This window comes from Pygoscelis adeliae, unplaced genomic scaffold (genome assembly GCF_000699105.1).
Source record: "Pygoscelis adeliae isolate BGI_AS28 unplaced genomic scaffold, ASM69910v1 Scaffold18, whole genome shotgun sequence".
NCBI lineage: Eukaryota > Metazoa > Chordata > Aves > Sphenisciformes > Spheniscidae > Pygoscelis > Pygoscelis adeliae.
Genome location: NW_008825558.1, coordinates 2,564,440 through 2,581,040, shown reverse-complemented (window position 1 = coordinate 2,581,040; position 16,601 = coordinate 2,564,440). Strand labels below are relative to the sequence as shown.

Here is a 16,601-nt window from a genome sequence, read left to right as displayed (position 1 = left end):
TGAGTAAAAGGTCTATCTCCAGATTTTAAACATCCGATGCACTCCTGAACTGCAGAAGTCAAAACCACAGTATTCTTTGCGTTACTATTCCATCAATGTATTTGATTTGTTTAACTGGTAGGTTTAAAGAAGAAACAAAGAAGAAAAAAGTACCTGCTAAGCTTAAGGTGTTGAGGACAAACTGAGTACCATAAAAAATAGTAAAGCAGTGTTCTTCTCTTTGCTTTGCTTTGCAACGCTCAAAGTCCTTCGAATTCTTTCCTGGGCGAATTTCTTTTATTTCCATCAGATCCACTGAAAGGAAACAACATTCAGTCAGTACAACTGCACTTATGTTCCAGCAGAGCCTGAAACAATAAGATGAACAACTCAAAGCATGCATACATATATACAATATCTATATATATAAACTTACAGATCTTTATTGGGCAATCCACAAATCCACAACTAAATATATTACTGATTAACAGGCAACAGTAGAGAAGGACCAAAAGAAGAAGAAAAATAACTTTTCATATTTTTATCATTTCACTACCACTTATTATCCATGGACAAAGCGTATACACATAGCACCTTTGGGTTACAGAAGACATGATTTCACAAATGACATTTACTCTAAGCAAGAAATTTCCAATTGCCATGACAACTGTTCAGAGACAAAAAAGAAAAGATACAACTTCTAACTTACCCATCTAAAAATTATGCATCAGATCTTAGACAGTCAGCTAACCTTGTCAGCTAGTATAGTCACTGGCACTTGTAAGAAAAATATTTAAAGTAGGAATATAAAGAGAAAATCCAGCCTAATAATTAAAATGTGTGTGAGTTTTTTCCTGGTCAATGCCAAAGAGATCTCTGTCATTTAACATAACCTGTTGTATCACTTTCAACTTGCTGCTTTCTACAGCAGCAAGTATTAGAGCATAGCAGAATGTGAACACTACACAAGCACACATTTTCTGAAGTCAGCTCCCTTTTTATCAAGCCCTTGCTACGTGGCCTGCATAACAGTAGTGAGACAGCACTGAAATAGAAATACGTGCACTCTCAAGATAAGATACTTATTAGAAAACTAAGGAAGTGGTTTTGTTCTGCCTGTGGACCAGACGAATAAACAGCTCTTCCCACTTCTGGACAGTCTTGACTTACGAGCTACAAGATGAAGAGTGAAGAAAAACATTTCATGGCCGCTCTTGAAATATGTTTATCAGACCTAGCAAGATCCAAGGAAAATAGCTGAGCGTTTCTGTCCATGCATTTAAGAACTCTGCAATGTAAAAACCCTGTTTTAAATGAGCACCTCATCAGTAACAGAAGACAGTTAATAACATAATGAAAAAGCAACTCTGCTGCCAACCGAGGGGAAGCTGAACACTGGTTAAAGCTTCGGCCTGTGTAACTCTGGGTTTCTATGATGCCAACAAGGAAAGGAGGGAGGGACAAGCGAGGAAGTTCATAAATAAAATCCTGATAATGAAACATTAATTTATCTTGGAATTTCTTATTCTCTGCAAAGTATCTCGGCCAAACTTACTACCAGGCACTCCCTTCTCCCAGTCATTAAACAACTTACCTTGGGAAAATGGGACCTCAAAGGTTAACCTGAACTAATCTTTTCCAAGAGTAATTATCTTTAAGATAGAGCTTTTAATGTCTCGACCTCCGTGGCTCAGCCACCCTCTCAAATCATGAAAACATTTCCTAAGATCTGCATATCTGATTGGTCAGGGCCCCTAAATTTAGATGCAAACTACTAAAAAAAAATTAATGACATGACCATAAATGACCAGCAACCAAAAGCTCCTACTGATGACTCTGATCCCCTTATCATCCAAAGTCTCACTTAGATCCCTAGCGGTGTATCCAAATATCCATCCCAAAATGCCACCATCTGAAAAAGATGACCTAAGCCCACCAGTTCACGTTAATATCAGCAGAGAAGAATCAGGATGCAGAGATAGAGAGTACCCAAATGGAGAGGGAAGGAGGTTGCACGGCTGCAATAAACAGCACGGGACTGTGCACCATGCTGGCTCATTCTAATCATGGGCAAGAGCAACCCCAGTCACCTCTTCTGCTTTCCTTCACCCAACAAATCCCTGCTGAAAAACAGTTTTAACTTCAAAGTGAAGCACACCTTTCATTTCAGACTCCTATAAATCCACACATATGAACACCACACCACAAAGACCCCCTTACAGTATAAACTATAAACAGCAATAAAACAGATTTCACAACCTGCACTGCTGTTGTCATTTCAAGTGGCTCTTACCTCATACTGACCTCTGAAACAAACACACAAACTTACTCAATGTCTCCCCTCAGTTACATATACTCACTACAGTTCTTTTCATTGCATTACAGCCTTTCAACCCTACCATCCCATTCTCCTGCCTGAATGTATGTGTATATACATATAGGCACAAGGATTTTTGTATGCACGGTTTTCACACTGGTAACCATATTATCATTTCTCCAACTGGTCTTTGAAAAAGAGATTACTATACCCTAATTGCTAAACATTCAGTAAACAGAGGAATAGTTCAGCAAGAGAACAAAGGGGGGGTGGGGAGAAATTATTTATATAAAAACCCCTCAAATTCAGAATTTCACATTCCTGTACTTTTCAGGCAATGTATTATATATGTCCTACAAAATTCCGGCAAGATATCATTATGTTTACTTAAATAATATATGAAACAGATGTACAAAACACAAGTTTTATTAAACATTCTTTAGATTTTCACAGAAATATATACTACATGTTACAGTTTCAGAAAATGAATGGAAACTACCTGCATATATTTTAATGACATTTTATAATGTCGTTTAGGATGTATTATTCTATACTATTGAAAGAAAAGCCAAGGCAGAAAATCAGAGAGGGAAAAGAGAGACATGCAGAGCAAGCATAAATTCTGGTCCCGCGCTAAGCTCTGCTGTCTCCCCAGGTAGTCTGGAGTCACCCAGCACCCTCCACACAATGCCCACTAAGTCCAGAATGGCTGATCCCGACTGAACTGAGGAACAGGCCAGAAAAAGCTGCACCATGTTTCAGACTCAGATTAGTAAATCAACTGTACCAACGTAGCTGTTAAGCAGTTACTGTGAACTTTTTATAGCACAATCTGTCACTAAACAATTAAAATGTAACTTCACGCCTATGCCAGAACTACAAGCACAGCGCCTCGGACACTCCATCTTCTTGCTGCCTTGAAGTACTGGAGACTTCCTCCTTCTCAATCCCACGTGCAAATTGCAGAGCCGTATCCTGACCTGGCTTCACAGACAGATATTCCTGGGGCCTGATAAACTTGAAAAAAGCACAGACCTGGACATATGCAGCTTGCAGTGTCAGATCAAATCCAATATGCTTGCAGGTGCAATTTCCATAAAATTGTGCAGGAAGATTAATGCATTTCCCAAGGAAACATAAATCAAAGTATGCCCTGTAGAGAAGTTGACTCAAACCCAGCAAGACAAGGAGGACACTCCCAACAGATTCAGTCCCCAGCCAAACAGTTCAGAAGTCTAGTGCCACTCTAAAAACCCTACAATACTAGTTTACATTTCATCCATTCTTTTATGTGGTTATTTCCATGGGTTAAAAGGATCTCCTTGGCAGTCTCATCAGTCACCTACTGATTCTGACAACTCCCTCAAGTGGCTCTTTAACGAGACCGGACTCCAAGGGACCTTCAATTACCATCCTGTTTCAGGCTCTGATCTGGACGTGCAGTATTCGTGGCAGTTCAGAGCCTGAAGCTGCTGAACTTCAGCTCCTGCTGTTGTGTGTTATCTGGCAAATCAGTTAATTCAATGGATCGTTACACTACTACATAGCCACTTTCCAAAGACTGCACAGATTAATTGCTCGGTGCCTTCCAGAGCGCCTGCTAGAGCTCTTTACTGCCATAAACTTAACAATAAACTTTTGATCCTCAACATCTCCACTGATCTCCATTCAAATAACGTGGCAGTAGTGATCACATTTAGTCACACACTTATAGGTATGAATTGCTGTTACCTTTCCTTCAGTTACACTTAGAGGCAGACAGTAAAACAGAACTTGGATTCCACTACAGTAGGTGCTGTGCAAGCTGAGTAGAAGACAAGACATAAGCACAGGTAGAAAACGATGTGAACAGAACTGCAAAAAACATTACATTGTTGTACACAACACTGTGCTCCTCATTCCAGAAGAAGAGAACAAACCAGTACTGCTGTTCAAAGGGAGAAGTTGTGCCTCTGTCCGCCCCCGTGCTCACATAACACCCACCTCTGGTTGGGAGTGCAAGCATTCAGCACCTAAACAGACAACTGGGTTAGGGAATAGACCCTGCTTAAAACCAGCCAATGCCAACAGCAGAACACCTTATGTTAGCTGGAAGTGCCCATGTTAAGTTCACTGTAGGGAGGCATGTTTGCATAGATCAGCTTTGGTCCAGTCAGATAATTTTAGGCTGGAAATTCAGGCAGATTGTATATAAATGGGATAAGTCAGAAAACCTTAGAGGCTGTCAACCTAGCAAGGTATCCTAGATAGAAAAGTCTTGATAAACCATGTAAAAGTTCAGCTGAAACTGGCATTATGGACTACAGAGTCTTGTAAGATAAAGCTCCTGATTGGAAGTCCAAAGTCCCTGGGAGTCTTTCAGTGTCTGTGGCCAGAAACGATGCTTGGATCAGAGCTCAGAGTTATGTACTTAACGGAGGAGAAGAAAAAGCCTACAGAGAGATTCAAAGGAGGCTTACAGAGTTGGAAATCAGGCCATGAGCATTATTTACTTCAGCAGGTATTTTCAGTAAGTCTCAAGAAGGCTAAAGGGAAACTACTGGCAATGTTTCAGAGAGGAAAATAAGGGACTCTGATCACCTAAGTGCCATGGACCTAGACACAGGGTGGGCATTCTTTATAAGAATATACTCACATTTCCATGTGTGTGTATATATAGCAACATTCTGCACTTAAGAACCAGTTTTCAGAATCCACATTTTGTTTCAACAATTTGCATTACAAAATATTCCAAAGAAGGTTTCATTTCGGAAAGACAGAAACCGGCCCCTGCAACACAGGCTATGTGCAAATGAGCACCCAGCGAATGAAGAAAGCCTTTAGTATCCTTTTGCAAATGTACTTCACGGTGGTTAGTGAGGACAATGGCATTGTTCTCACTTATGCGGAATTAAAGATTAACTATACAATGTGTGTCTTAACAGCCTGTTTTTATTCAGAGCAGCAATGAAACACGGATTTTGTGCAACTCTAAAGGGAACAAGGTGAGGCTTCTTTCAGAAAAGGACAAAGTCGCATGAAAGCAGAAATCTCCTGCAGCATGAGAGTATAGATGTGGCACGGAAAGTAATTCAGCTCGTACAAACAGTGAAATTTAGTGAGACATTCAGTGGCCCAAGGAAGTCGTTACAGGTAAGCCACAAAATTATCTGAAAACACAGTTACCAAGCATGGAACATGAGAAACAGCATGGTGCGTCTTGAGAAAGCACACATGACTACCTTTCCTAGGGGTCCTCTGGGGATTCAGCTGTGTGACTGACATAAGCTTTAGAGAAGTGCACTTCTTATACCCACAGGTTTTTAAGTAATCAGGTCACACAGAGCTGTCATGTACAGTAACAACAAATTACCATTAAATTAATAACTTCTCACTGGACTGCTCAGCAGAGCAACAACATATTACAGCTCTGCCCAGTTTGAGCTCTGATTCAAGGGGCCATACATCTCAAATGGCTACTGGTTTCGTATTAAAAATTAAAAGGCACCTTCACAAAATGAGATAAGAATAGGGTAAAATTTACATATATGCCCATAAAAATTTACATTCTACACCATGCAAGAAAACAAAACAAAAATGTTGCCATGTAAAACTTTGACTTTTGGGAAAGCGTACTGGAGAACCTATATCTTGCACTCACTTTGATCAATCACATTAGGGGTGCTCAGGTCTATGAAGTTCATTCCATCCCCATTTCGCTGGCTGGCCATGACAGGAAGTCTGGTTGTTTTAAGTTAGCATTCAACATTGCAGAACTGAGCTGCTAGAGGGAAGAAATGATTTGAAAACAGCTAAAGGCTACACACGTTCATTTTTTCATTTGACCACAGAAACCAAGCTCTAAATACTCAGCTGAAGACTTACTCAAAGATCCCCTGGGTGACAACTGAAACATAGCCATTTCAAAACAGCAAAAGGTGAATTTTAATGTTCCTTTGAAAAGATACTCCACAAAGAGCAAGAAGTGGATTCACTTTTGCAATGACATACTGTTTTTTAACAGTGTTCAGAACACAAAACAGAAAGAAAATTACCAAATATGGACTTGGGGTTTTCAATGTCAGTTAAGTTTATTTATTACTTTATGTCTGAAACAGTAAGGAAATTCAGACAGAAAGAAATTCTGATAGCAGTAAAATAAAAAAAGTCACTACTAGAAACTAGCAAGGTCAAGTCTAACATTGGAGCCAAAAGCAGCACTCATTTCACAGTCCTCAGGAGAATATGTGGATACTCATCACTTCTCCCAGAAAGGTACAGATGCTGTAAATGTTTATACCATCTACTCCAAAGGGAAATAAATAAGTTTTCCACCATGAGGAAGTTCACATTGGCATTAAAAATTCTACTAATTAAATGACTTAGCTGTTTAACCGGGGGGCTGGGGAAAATCCCTCATCTCTGTTTAACAATGTAAGCCACTTGCATAAATAGTCTCCTAGGTGTCAGTTTTTTAAGTTTCCCAATGTATCTGACAGCCAAAAGGATGCACAGAACCAAAATTTACTCTCTTTGTCAGGTCATTTTAGCAAAGATTTTAAAAGCAAAATTAGCAAAATTTAATTTCAGGGAAAACATGCTGCAGCATAAAGTTCACAAAACACAACAATGAAGATTAAAAAAAAACCAACAAACTTCTCAGCTAGAACAGCACCACCTGTGGCAACATACATAAGATTGACATTACATTAAATTATACATCCCTGCATTTCACCTCACCCTGTAAATTGTATGTGGCCTGATCAATGAGCTTTGATCATTAAATATCCAGGTACAACGTATTGCAGAAACAAGTGATTTCTGCTTGGCAATGTAACACAATCTGAAAACGCAAATACAGTGCAATCTTGCAGATCAAGAAAAAACAGAGCAGCTCCCACAGGTTCTAAATCTACACATAATGTGAATTTACCAAGTTAGTTCTTTGTTTCCATTCACTCCCCTTCTTAATATACCTGTGAAACATGAAAATTCAACTCAGTTTTATGGGGTTTTTAAAAATCATATTCTAGAGGACAAATTCTGTAAAATCTCTTTTCAGCAGGGAGAATATCTCAAGTGAACTTAACAATCTTTGATAATTATTTTTCATAGGTTAGATGAGAGATCAGTAACGCTAAATGAATTTGAGATGGCAAATGTATTTAAAAAGTGGGCCACAGTCATTTTGTTCTACAAACTCTGGAAAAATATTACAGAAAAAACAGGAGAAGAGAGACAATGTGAAATTAGCAGTCTATGTTAATCCTAAAATAAAACGTTATGCATTGTCAGTCATACCTTTCTATTAAAAATTAAAAAAGGTATAAGATAGTCCTACTGCATTAATAAAGGTCTGGACTGAAGAAAAAAGAAATGGTTACTATGTGTTATACTGAGGCATATCATTAGCATCAAAAGCCTCAATTTAAGTAGCCTTTATTCCTCTGCTTCACAATTTTGCAATTACATTGACAAGAGGTCTGCATCTCTGCTATTCCCAAACACAGGTACTTCATCCTCTGAGAAACAGAAAGTTCTCAGAATAAACTAATACTATCACATCTATTTCCTTTTGTCTTTCAACCTTCCCTATACCCTAACCTCTTGGTCTACGTACAGAAAGAGCATTTTAACAGCTGATATATTGTATGACCTTTTCCTAAACATGGCCCTCCAATGCTTTAAAACCTACTTCTTGTTGTGTGCTTGCACAACTAAATGGTCACTAGATTATTTTTTTTTTTGAGTATTTTGCAATAAATCAAGAACATCAAAAAAGATAGGTGATCTTTCTTTTCCAAAGATTAAGGGATTAAAATATGGTTTAAATCATTTTATAAAAGCAGGTCACCTGTTCACATGAAAAAAAAAAATTCTAGGCAATCAGAAAAAGAGAAATCATCTTATATCCTCAAGAGAATCTTCCTTCAAACATGCATGCTTGTATTACAGAGAAATACACACTTGCACATTCAAGGAAGGCACCATGGATTTCTCAGAGCATAAATTCTCCTGGCTGTGAATCATCACTTAACACAAGGATTCACGGAAGAGTATGCAGAAACTCACATATTTTCCAGTGACTAATCAAACTCTAATCACCACAAACTTTCCCTTAATAATTATCCTTAAAGCACTTTGCATCTGATAAAGAATTAAATATCCATTATGGATCAGCTTCCTGGAGATTTACACCTTGCCACCTACTTGCTCTACAAGCTTAAATACCATAACCTCTTTGGGCCCTAATTTATTTACGTGCATATAAATGCGTATTTATATGCACCACAATACAAAGAAATTTGGGAGGCCTTATTTGGTAGTGCTGAAGAGTACTCTCAGTCAGCAAACCCCAGGTGCCGGTTGCACAGACATGTCTCTTAGCAGAGTACTGACAAGCACTTTGCACCCTTGGCCACCCCTTCCTTCCCCTGTGCCTTTCACTGCTGTCCAGTAGTTCCCTCCACCGCTATCTCAGCTATGACAGTACACTTGTTTGTGGGCCATTTGGTATCCTAGCAAAGAAACAGCGCAGCAGAGTAGCTGACATGGAGGCAGAAGTGATCCCCAGATACCATGAGGATGTACAACACACATCCATTGTGTGGCCAGCCTGTGACAGTTTGAAGTGGGGAGAAACAACACAGGGTGTGTGTGACCCAAGGGCCACTGCACGGACCCACACACAGTTTTAAAGGGTAAACACACATTAAAAATACACAGCAGAAACATAAGGAAGTGACACGCTGAGCAACACACCACAATAAATCATGCTGGTCAGTCACAGTTTCAGAGTCATGTATCTAGAATGCATAAATTAGTTTCTGCAAGAAAAGGGCCCATTACAAATTAAACAAGTAAATCAATTCCCTCCATACAAGGAAACTGAAGCTTCCTTCTCTCATGTGTTGGTAAGGCAAAAGTTAGTTCAGATCTAACAGTTACCAAGAGCTGTTAAATTGCAAGCCTGTGAATGTACAATGGTCAGTAAAACCTATGGGTAAACAATCCATAGCCAAGTCATACTGGGTCCCACTTGCACTGGGGTATCACTCGATGAAAAACATTCCCCACCACACACCTTCCCCTGCTACAGAATCAAAGTTGCCAAATGCCTTCCCTAGCACCAGGCAGCTTCTAAGTCAGGCTGTGCTTGAGCAAGGAAAAGTGGTGGGGGAAGACTGTGGTCCACCCTAGACTTCTAAGAGATTTGCTTATTTTTCCTGGCAATGGTATCTGATACCAGCTACAGATCTAGTGCCATGGGGTTTAGACCCATGGCCCTGCAAAAAGTGCTCCTTTATTTCTGTGCTGCCTTTTACACTCAAAATTCCTCTGAAAGTTCAAATCACATTTTTACATTTACAATGCTTTGCAACAGAACTCCCATACTTAAACCAACTGTATAGATGAAAGAAACAAAGCACAAAAAACCCACACTGCCTCAGAGTTAGGAAGCTGGTGTTATTATGCTTTTCATATATTCAATGGCCAGAGCAAGAGCCTCCAGCAGGCAGTAATTCAGAGCAGGAACTAAACTTTGCTCTGGAGGAGCCTTTCATTCTCTCAACTGACTATCTGGACAGACAGGCGAGACTAGCTTTGTAAGTTATCTGCTTAATATTAGGCTGTGAAAATATCACCTCAAAGTTATTTTACACACAGTCAGAAGTACCATTCCTATTTATAACCCTCACTCCCCAAGACCCCGTGCATTCTGCATCAGAAGCACTAACCTTTCGCCAGGTCAGTCTATCCATGGGGCAGTACTATTGCAATGCTCACCAAAACTTACTTCTCATCCAAGAAACGGAGCAAATTTCTCCTACTGAAATCAATGACAGGGGCTCCACTGACACCAGAGTTAGTGTGCATACCAAGAAATATAAATGGGGGAAAAAAAAAACCCACAATGGCTTCAAAGCATGGGTGATCTGATGAAGTATTAATACCACACTGCAACATACAAAGCACAACAGGGGAAAGAAAAAAACAAACAAACAAAAAACATACAACTCCTCAAGGGAAAAACATCTGTCATCAGAAGTTAAACCAATCTTTTGGCACTGATAACCTAGGTAACTTAGGATCAACAGCGCTGAGATTCTGAGCCACATGAGCAGTCCCATAGCCCAACTAGCAAACTTTAGGTTATCTTTAACAGTTTGAAATGAGGACAATGCAAGATACAAAGAAATGCCACTAACAGGTAAGAGGCAGAAAAAAAAGCTCCGACATTTTGTAGCCAGCGTCTACAAATATTTCCCTCAGATCATCTTAGAGCTATTAGGGCATCTAAAATGTCTCTATGTATAGAACAATAGCAAGATGACTAAAAGAAGCCCAAGCATGGGTGAATGCAGTCACATCTAGCTCAGACCTGCTTCCTTCAGCTATTTGCATAGCTCTCTGCAGGCCCACACAAGGAAGCACATGTTGCAAGCATTCATTTCAATACACTAATGAAACCCTGTATGCCAAACATCGGCGATAAAAACATTTCTCAAAGGTGCATTGCTCCCTTCTACCCATTAAGGTTTTGACAACGGGTTGTGTTGGACCCAGCTGATGTAGGAAAGGCAGATGTAAGGTACTGTGTAGTCTTAGCAGGTGACTAGAAGAGCAGCAGCACTAAAAACCTTCCTGGCCTCCACTAAACCTGACAAACACTCCAGGACGGGCAGCCCCTCTCTTTCCATTGCTAATCTTTCCCCTTTCATCTAGAAGGAAACTTGAAGCTCCCACAAAGCAGAAAACATGGACAAATTTTATTTAACTTTTCTTGAAAGGTGCTCATTTACCAGTCTCTCCTAACTTTACAGGCTAAAAAGAAAGACACCCCACAGTCACTTAATCTTTGTTTGGGCCTACAAAGCATTACATTTTACAACAGCAGAATCACAGTAAACCCAAGAAACGTAGATTGTACAAGAGGATCAGAGTTTCCTTACAAACAGCAAAATCTACTGTCTTCAGCAAGTCTGATTAGCTTGGACAAGCTCAACAGCTAGCCTGACCTCATGAAAATTGAAATACCATCCAAGGACTCACTTGACTTGAACAACTCTTGGCTGCACAGCTCTACAGGAAAGGACTGTTCATGCAAAGGTTACCAACACCGTTAGCACAACTCAGGAAGGGTGTGAGCAGACACTGATGGGTTTCTCCTTCCCCTCTCTGGCAGGCGGGCGGGGAGGACTAGCACTGGTAGAAGAGCTGGTACATAACGCTCCCTCTCTGATTTGTAAAGCTAGAAGTTACCAGAAGCTAAAATAAAACCCTGTATTTGAAGATTTAAGAAATTGTGTAGCACCATTCTCAGCACCACAGTAACTCCCAAGCTAAAAAAAGTGACCAAAAACCTCAGTTGCTCTATTAAAGTGAAGGGACTTACTTGATATGTATCAGCTTAAAATTTGGCCTTTTGATCTACTGTTGAAATAGCATATCCTTCCCTAAAGGACACAAACAACCTGCATTCTTTCGTTTAGAGGAAAATACAGAAGTTTCTCCCCAGTTCATTTTTGTTAGAAAAGTCCTTTTGTATATGACAACTCAAGTCTTTCAGAAGGTCAACATAAAATCTCCAGTATTTAGACACTGTGTGGTCTGAGCCGCACAATGAAGACAGAGACTGTTTAAACCAGATTTCCACGCCCTTGTATATCTTCACTCGTTACCACACCAAAGGCCTAGGTCTAGAAAGAGTTTTCTAAAGAAAGGTATCTCCATTTTACGTACTCATCCAGAGAAACACATCTGCACTGAGCAGGAAACAGCCATAACTTTAGCAACTCTTTCGCTCTATTCTAAACAGAAATGCTGTCAGATTTTTAACGAAAGGGACCCTTTCAAGAGTAATGCAATTTAAAATACACAGTACTGCCACATTCGGGGCCATGGGGTTGTCTAAACATTTGTATCAGTATAGCGAATCCTACATCTCCCTTGCATGGGTCAATTTATTCCAGAATAAGAGTAGCTGCCTTACTGTTATTGTAAGGCTTAACTTAAATCACTGCCAAAATAATATTAACCAAACTTGAAAAAGGCCCTTATAATAATTATAAGCAACTCTGGCTTAGAGGAATTCGAGTGTCCTTCACACATTTACAGTTCACCAGCAAGAAAATCGGCACTATGACATCCAAAATTCCCAACATTATTCAGGGCAGTTAGAGAGAGAAAAAAAAACTTGTCTTAATTTCCAAAGGGAGAGTATTAAAATAAAGCATAAAAGTTGCTCTCCATCTTCTCTATCTATTAGCAGCCTATTTTTGTGTCCCAAAGCTTAAGAGCTCTCCTCACTATCTGATTTAGAAACACAAACCCCATAGCAGATGCAAACATTCATTTTTCTGCCTTCTGTAAAGAGCAGTTGCCAAATTTGAGTTACAATGGCACACACACAACAGGAAGCCATCTTAACTTTCCCACCCATACTGAGTCTTAATTCTTATTGGACTGTAGCACATGCAAATAGCAACCATTAAGATCGCATCACGAATATTATTTCTTGTACAGCACAAGCATATTAAACAATGTAATACTTGAGATGATAATTCTATGCTCTTGGCCACTAAAAAAAAAAACCCAAAACCTAAAAATGTGGGTTTTATTTCTCACAAAGTCAACACAATTCACCAGTGAATACTTGGGGTCATTCATATATACATTTATATATATGAGCCAAAACAATTTTTCTCCTATCACAAAGTTGGTACCATCTCCTCAGTATAGCTCCAGAGAAATAAAAATTTTAATTCCCCTGTCATTGGTATTCAAGAAGCCCCTCCATTTAATTATCAAATATGAAAGCTTCAAATCCGTAATTTTCCACTTTTCAAGCAAAAAGGAAGCCTGAGTCTCAGTTAAAAGAAGCAATAGCAAAATTTAAATAAATAAATAAATAAAATATTTCCTTCCTCTTCAGCAAAAACACTGTCAGCAAGTTGAAGCTGCAGTGGCTTTCATTTCAAGTAGATCAGATACAGTTCATGGTAAATTGTAACAACTGTTCACATCATATTCTGAAACAATGCCTGCAAAATACATCTTGGTTTGGGGCAGATTCGTTGCTTTTTAAGACAACAAAACAATATTTTGCATATCCGTGCTTTAGAGTATGACATATTCTCAGACCTAAAGTTTCCATCGCTATAAAGGTCACTTAAATGTTGCTCAGTTAAAAAAACTGCTACAGTACTACAATTTTCGGGGAGAAAGGCAGATGGCCGTTGGGTAAATCACAGATCTACAGCTATATTCCCTGTTCTAGTAATGACTGCCTGTGTAACTGGAAGCAAGTCATTACCCTGATGGATTATCGAGGTATAAGAGTCAAATTACAATATTCTTCTTTTAAAAGTGTTAAAATCTATGCATAAAGCAAACTATTTAATTATCAGGATGTATTACCACAAACACACACCAGGAAGCCTTTGATAAAAGAAGACTGCAAGTCAAGCACTGAAAAAGTTGACCCCAAAATATGGAATGCACAGTCTGTACAGCTTTAAATTTGGCCCCTCTGTACAAACAGCTACGATAAGTCTTGAACTACATGATCACATATTGTTTTTGCCAGAGGACTCTAATGCCTCGTTCACCCACTAAGTGGTCATTTTCTATTTTGTTTTAATCTTATTGCTCTGTGTGTAACCCCAGGCTTTATGTGCTAAGCATATTCAAGCCATGCTCTCATAACTGAATTATTCACCTCCTCTCAGGACTTTTTTTTTTGGCACACCTCACTTTGGGATCTGAGCATATCAGAACCAGTAATGTACTTGCATTCACACACGTCATTATAGGAACGGATAATTACCCTCATTTTCCACATGAGAAACTGGGGCATTGCAAGATTATGATCCAGAGTACCTGTTAATTAGGGTGTTCAGGCCTGTTTCCTTTTTCCCAGAACACTGCATATGACCACATTTTCACCACCAATGATAAAAACATCCTCCAGACAACCGATCTTTCATTCCATTACATTCTATTTCCAGTTGCAGGTCCAGTCTGCACAAGGAATGAGACAGGAACCAATGGAAACAGCAGCAAACAGAGATTTAATACTTGTAAGTAAGGACCATGAAGGGAAGCTGCACAGACAATCCAAAAACCATGCAACTTCTCAGTGCCTGTCACTTTGCAACCTTACAGATCAATGCATGTTTAACTTACTGTGTATTTCCAAAAAAAACCCCACCTTCTAAAACTCCACAACTCAACAGACAAACTCCATTATCCTCCTTCCCAGTTTCTCTCACGTTAGTGTGTACTCACATCCAGGGATAACACCAGGAGCATGGCTCCTGTCTGTTGCACTGCTGGAGTAACTGGTGCCAGTCACAGTTGCTCTGTGTATGGGGTAGCACTGAAACAGTACGATACATACCTGCTCAGCCTTCCCAGCTCTCCAACTCCAAACTCCAACTTCTTATTACAATTTATTTTCCCATATAGCCCAGTTCCTCAACTCCAAGCTTCTCATATTAGCTGAGGCTGACCAATAAATGATTCTGGCAAATCAGGCAAACAATTCAACTCCTTTATTGAAGGCAAACACCATTTAGCAGTTGCATAGTAAAATCATGCCCATAATAAATAAGAGTTACCATATAGTCATATGCAAGCACTGTAATTACATAATACTAACAGGAGCTGTACAAATCCCCAAAAGCGCAGGCTGAGCTTGATTGATATCAGCCATGTTCAGTAAGAACTGAAGATTAGTCTCACTTTCTTCTTCTACCATAGCTTTTGCAGTCCTATGTAGCTTTACACTGCCCTTCTATTTCCCAACCTTGTTATAAATAGTGGGTTTAGTCAGTTCAAATATCAACTACAGAGACAGTATCAACTCAGGACCTTGACACCATCTCTTACATCTCACAGCTTCATCCTCCTAAGTCATTGGTACTTTCCAATACTGGTCCTAAATAATGATTTCTATCCTGAAACAGCAAATTCCCTAAGAAAACAGAAATTTGAATTCAGTTTCCTTGTATTTGGAGGTTTTTTTTCTTTTTGGAGAGAGAAAGGGTAAAGAAGTACTAATCGCTTGAATTTACAAGACATCTTGATGCTTAATGATGGAAAACAGTTGTCACTCAGTAACTCAGTTCACAGAGAACACAAGCACCAGCATATTCAAAGATGAAAACATTGAGAACAGGGCTTAGGGTAAAAGTACGTTAATCATATTTAAGTAGTGTTAGATACCTAAATAACAGGCTGCAGAAGACTCTTCACCTACATTGCAAGAATTCGGCATACTCTCAGCAAATTACCAAACTCTTTCAGCCAAAAACTTCATTATGTTAACAAAGGCTCATTAAATCAATATTTGACCATTACATCAATTTATTAGTAACTCCAAGTTCAGGTACACTTTGCAAATACTCACAGAAACCTTCAATCTTGTCAGCTGTCTTGCTCCATGCTACCTGCCTGGTTTCCATTATGACTTGAATAGTCCTCCTTTCTGGACTACTCTTCTTAAGATTGAATACTGTCATAACAGTTCCCAGCTCCAAGGTCCTTTTGATCTGGCTTTTCTCATACTCAGGCAGCACTCCATAGTCTATACTCTTTCTGGGCATTTTTTTTTTTAATCAAACTTTTATAGTTTTCAGTGTCCTGAAAAGAAAAAAGACAGAAAAGGGAAAAAATTCAATATTTAAAACAGCATATTTATTTCCTTAAAAATCACACTTGTGTAAGTTAAAACTACCTAATAGAGACTCCCGCCCATTCAAATACAAGGCAGATACATGACTAACATCAACAGCATCCTTGCCGTTTTATCCTGAAAGAAAGTACAAACAAGTCTTCCCAGAGAGCAGTACCAGTGACACTTCGGTAGACGCGCTGCTGCAAAATCTATTAAAAACGAAGAGCTGGATGGAGCAGCTACTGCACGCAATGGATTGTGATCTAAATTTCTCAGCAAGACCAATGCCTCTGTTCTAGCTGCACCATACGCCTAACTGCTTCCTCAGTCTTCTAACACAGAAGTACACAGTGTTCCAGACCAAAATAAAGTAAGCCAAGGTCTGTTTAGCCAAAATACATAAAAATCACATTAAGGGACATAACTCCCCGTATGCTTTTATGCATGCACATCTTCAACTGCATGTACACACCCATCACTACAAATACAGGTTTACGTTTCTAAAGTCTCAGCCTTATGACAGAAAAAAAGCAGAAAAAAACCCAAGAAAGAAGACCTGAAAGAAGTATCAAATGTAAGTATACCTGAGTAATAAGGACAAAAGAGCAAAACACAAAGAATGCAAAACATTGAAATGCCAGAGAA

At 39.2% G+C, this 16,601-nt stretch overlaps 1 protein-coding gene across 1 annotated transcript in view; it reads right to left on the bottom strand.

Annotated features, from left to right (window-relative positions):
* PLCG2 (phospholipase C, gamma 2 (phosphatidylinositol-specific)) overlaps window positions 1-15,922 on the bottom strand; it is a 58,521-nt gene extending 42,599 nt beyond the window's left edge. The window contains 2 exon segments of the mRNA XM_009332299.1: window positions 154-294; window positions 15,690-15,922. Of these exon segments, the coding sequence (XP_009330574.1) occupies window positions 154-294; window positions 15,690-15,885 (337 nt within the window). The 5' untranslated portion in view covers window positions 15,886-15,922.
* Window positions 15,923-16,601: the final 679 nt, after the last annotated feature.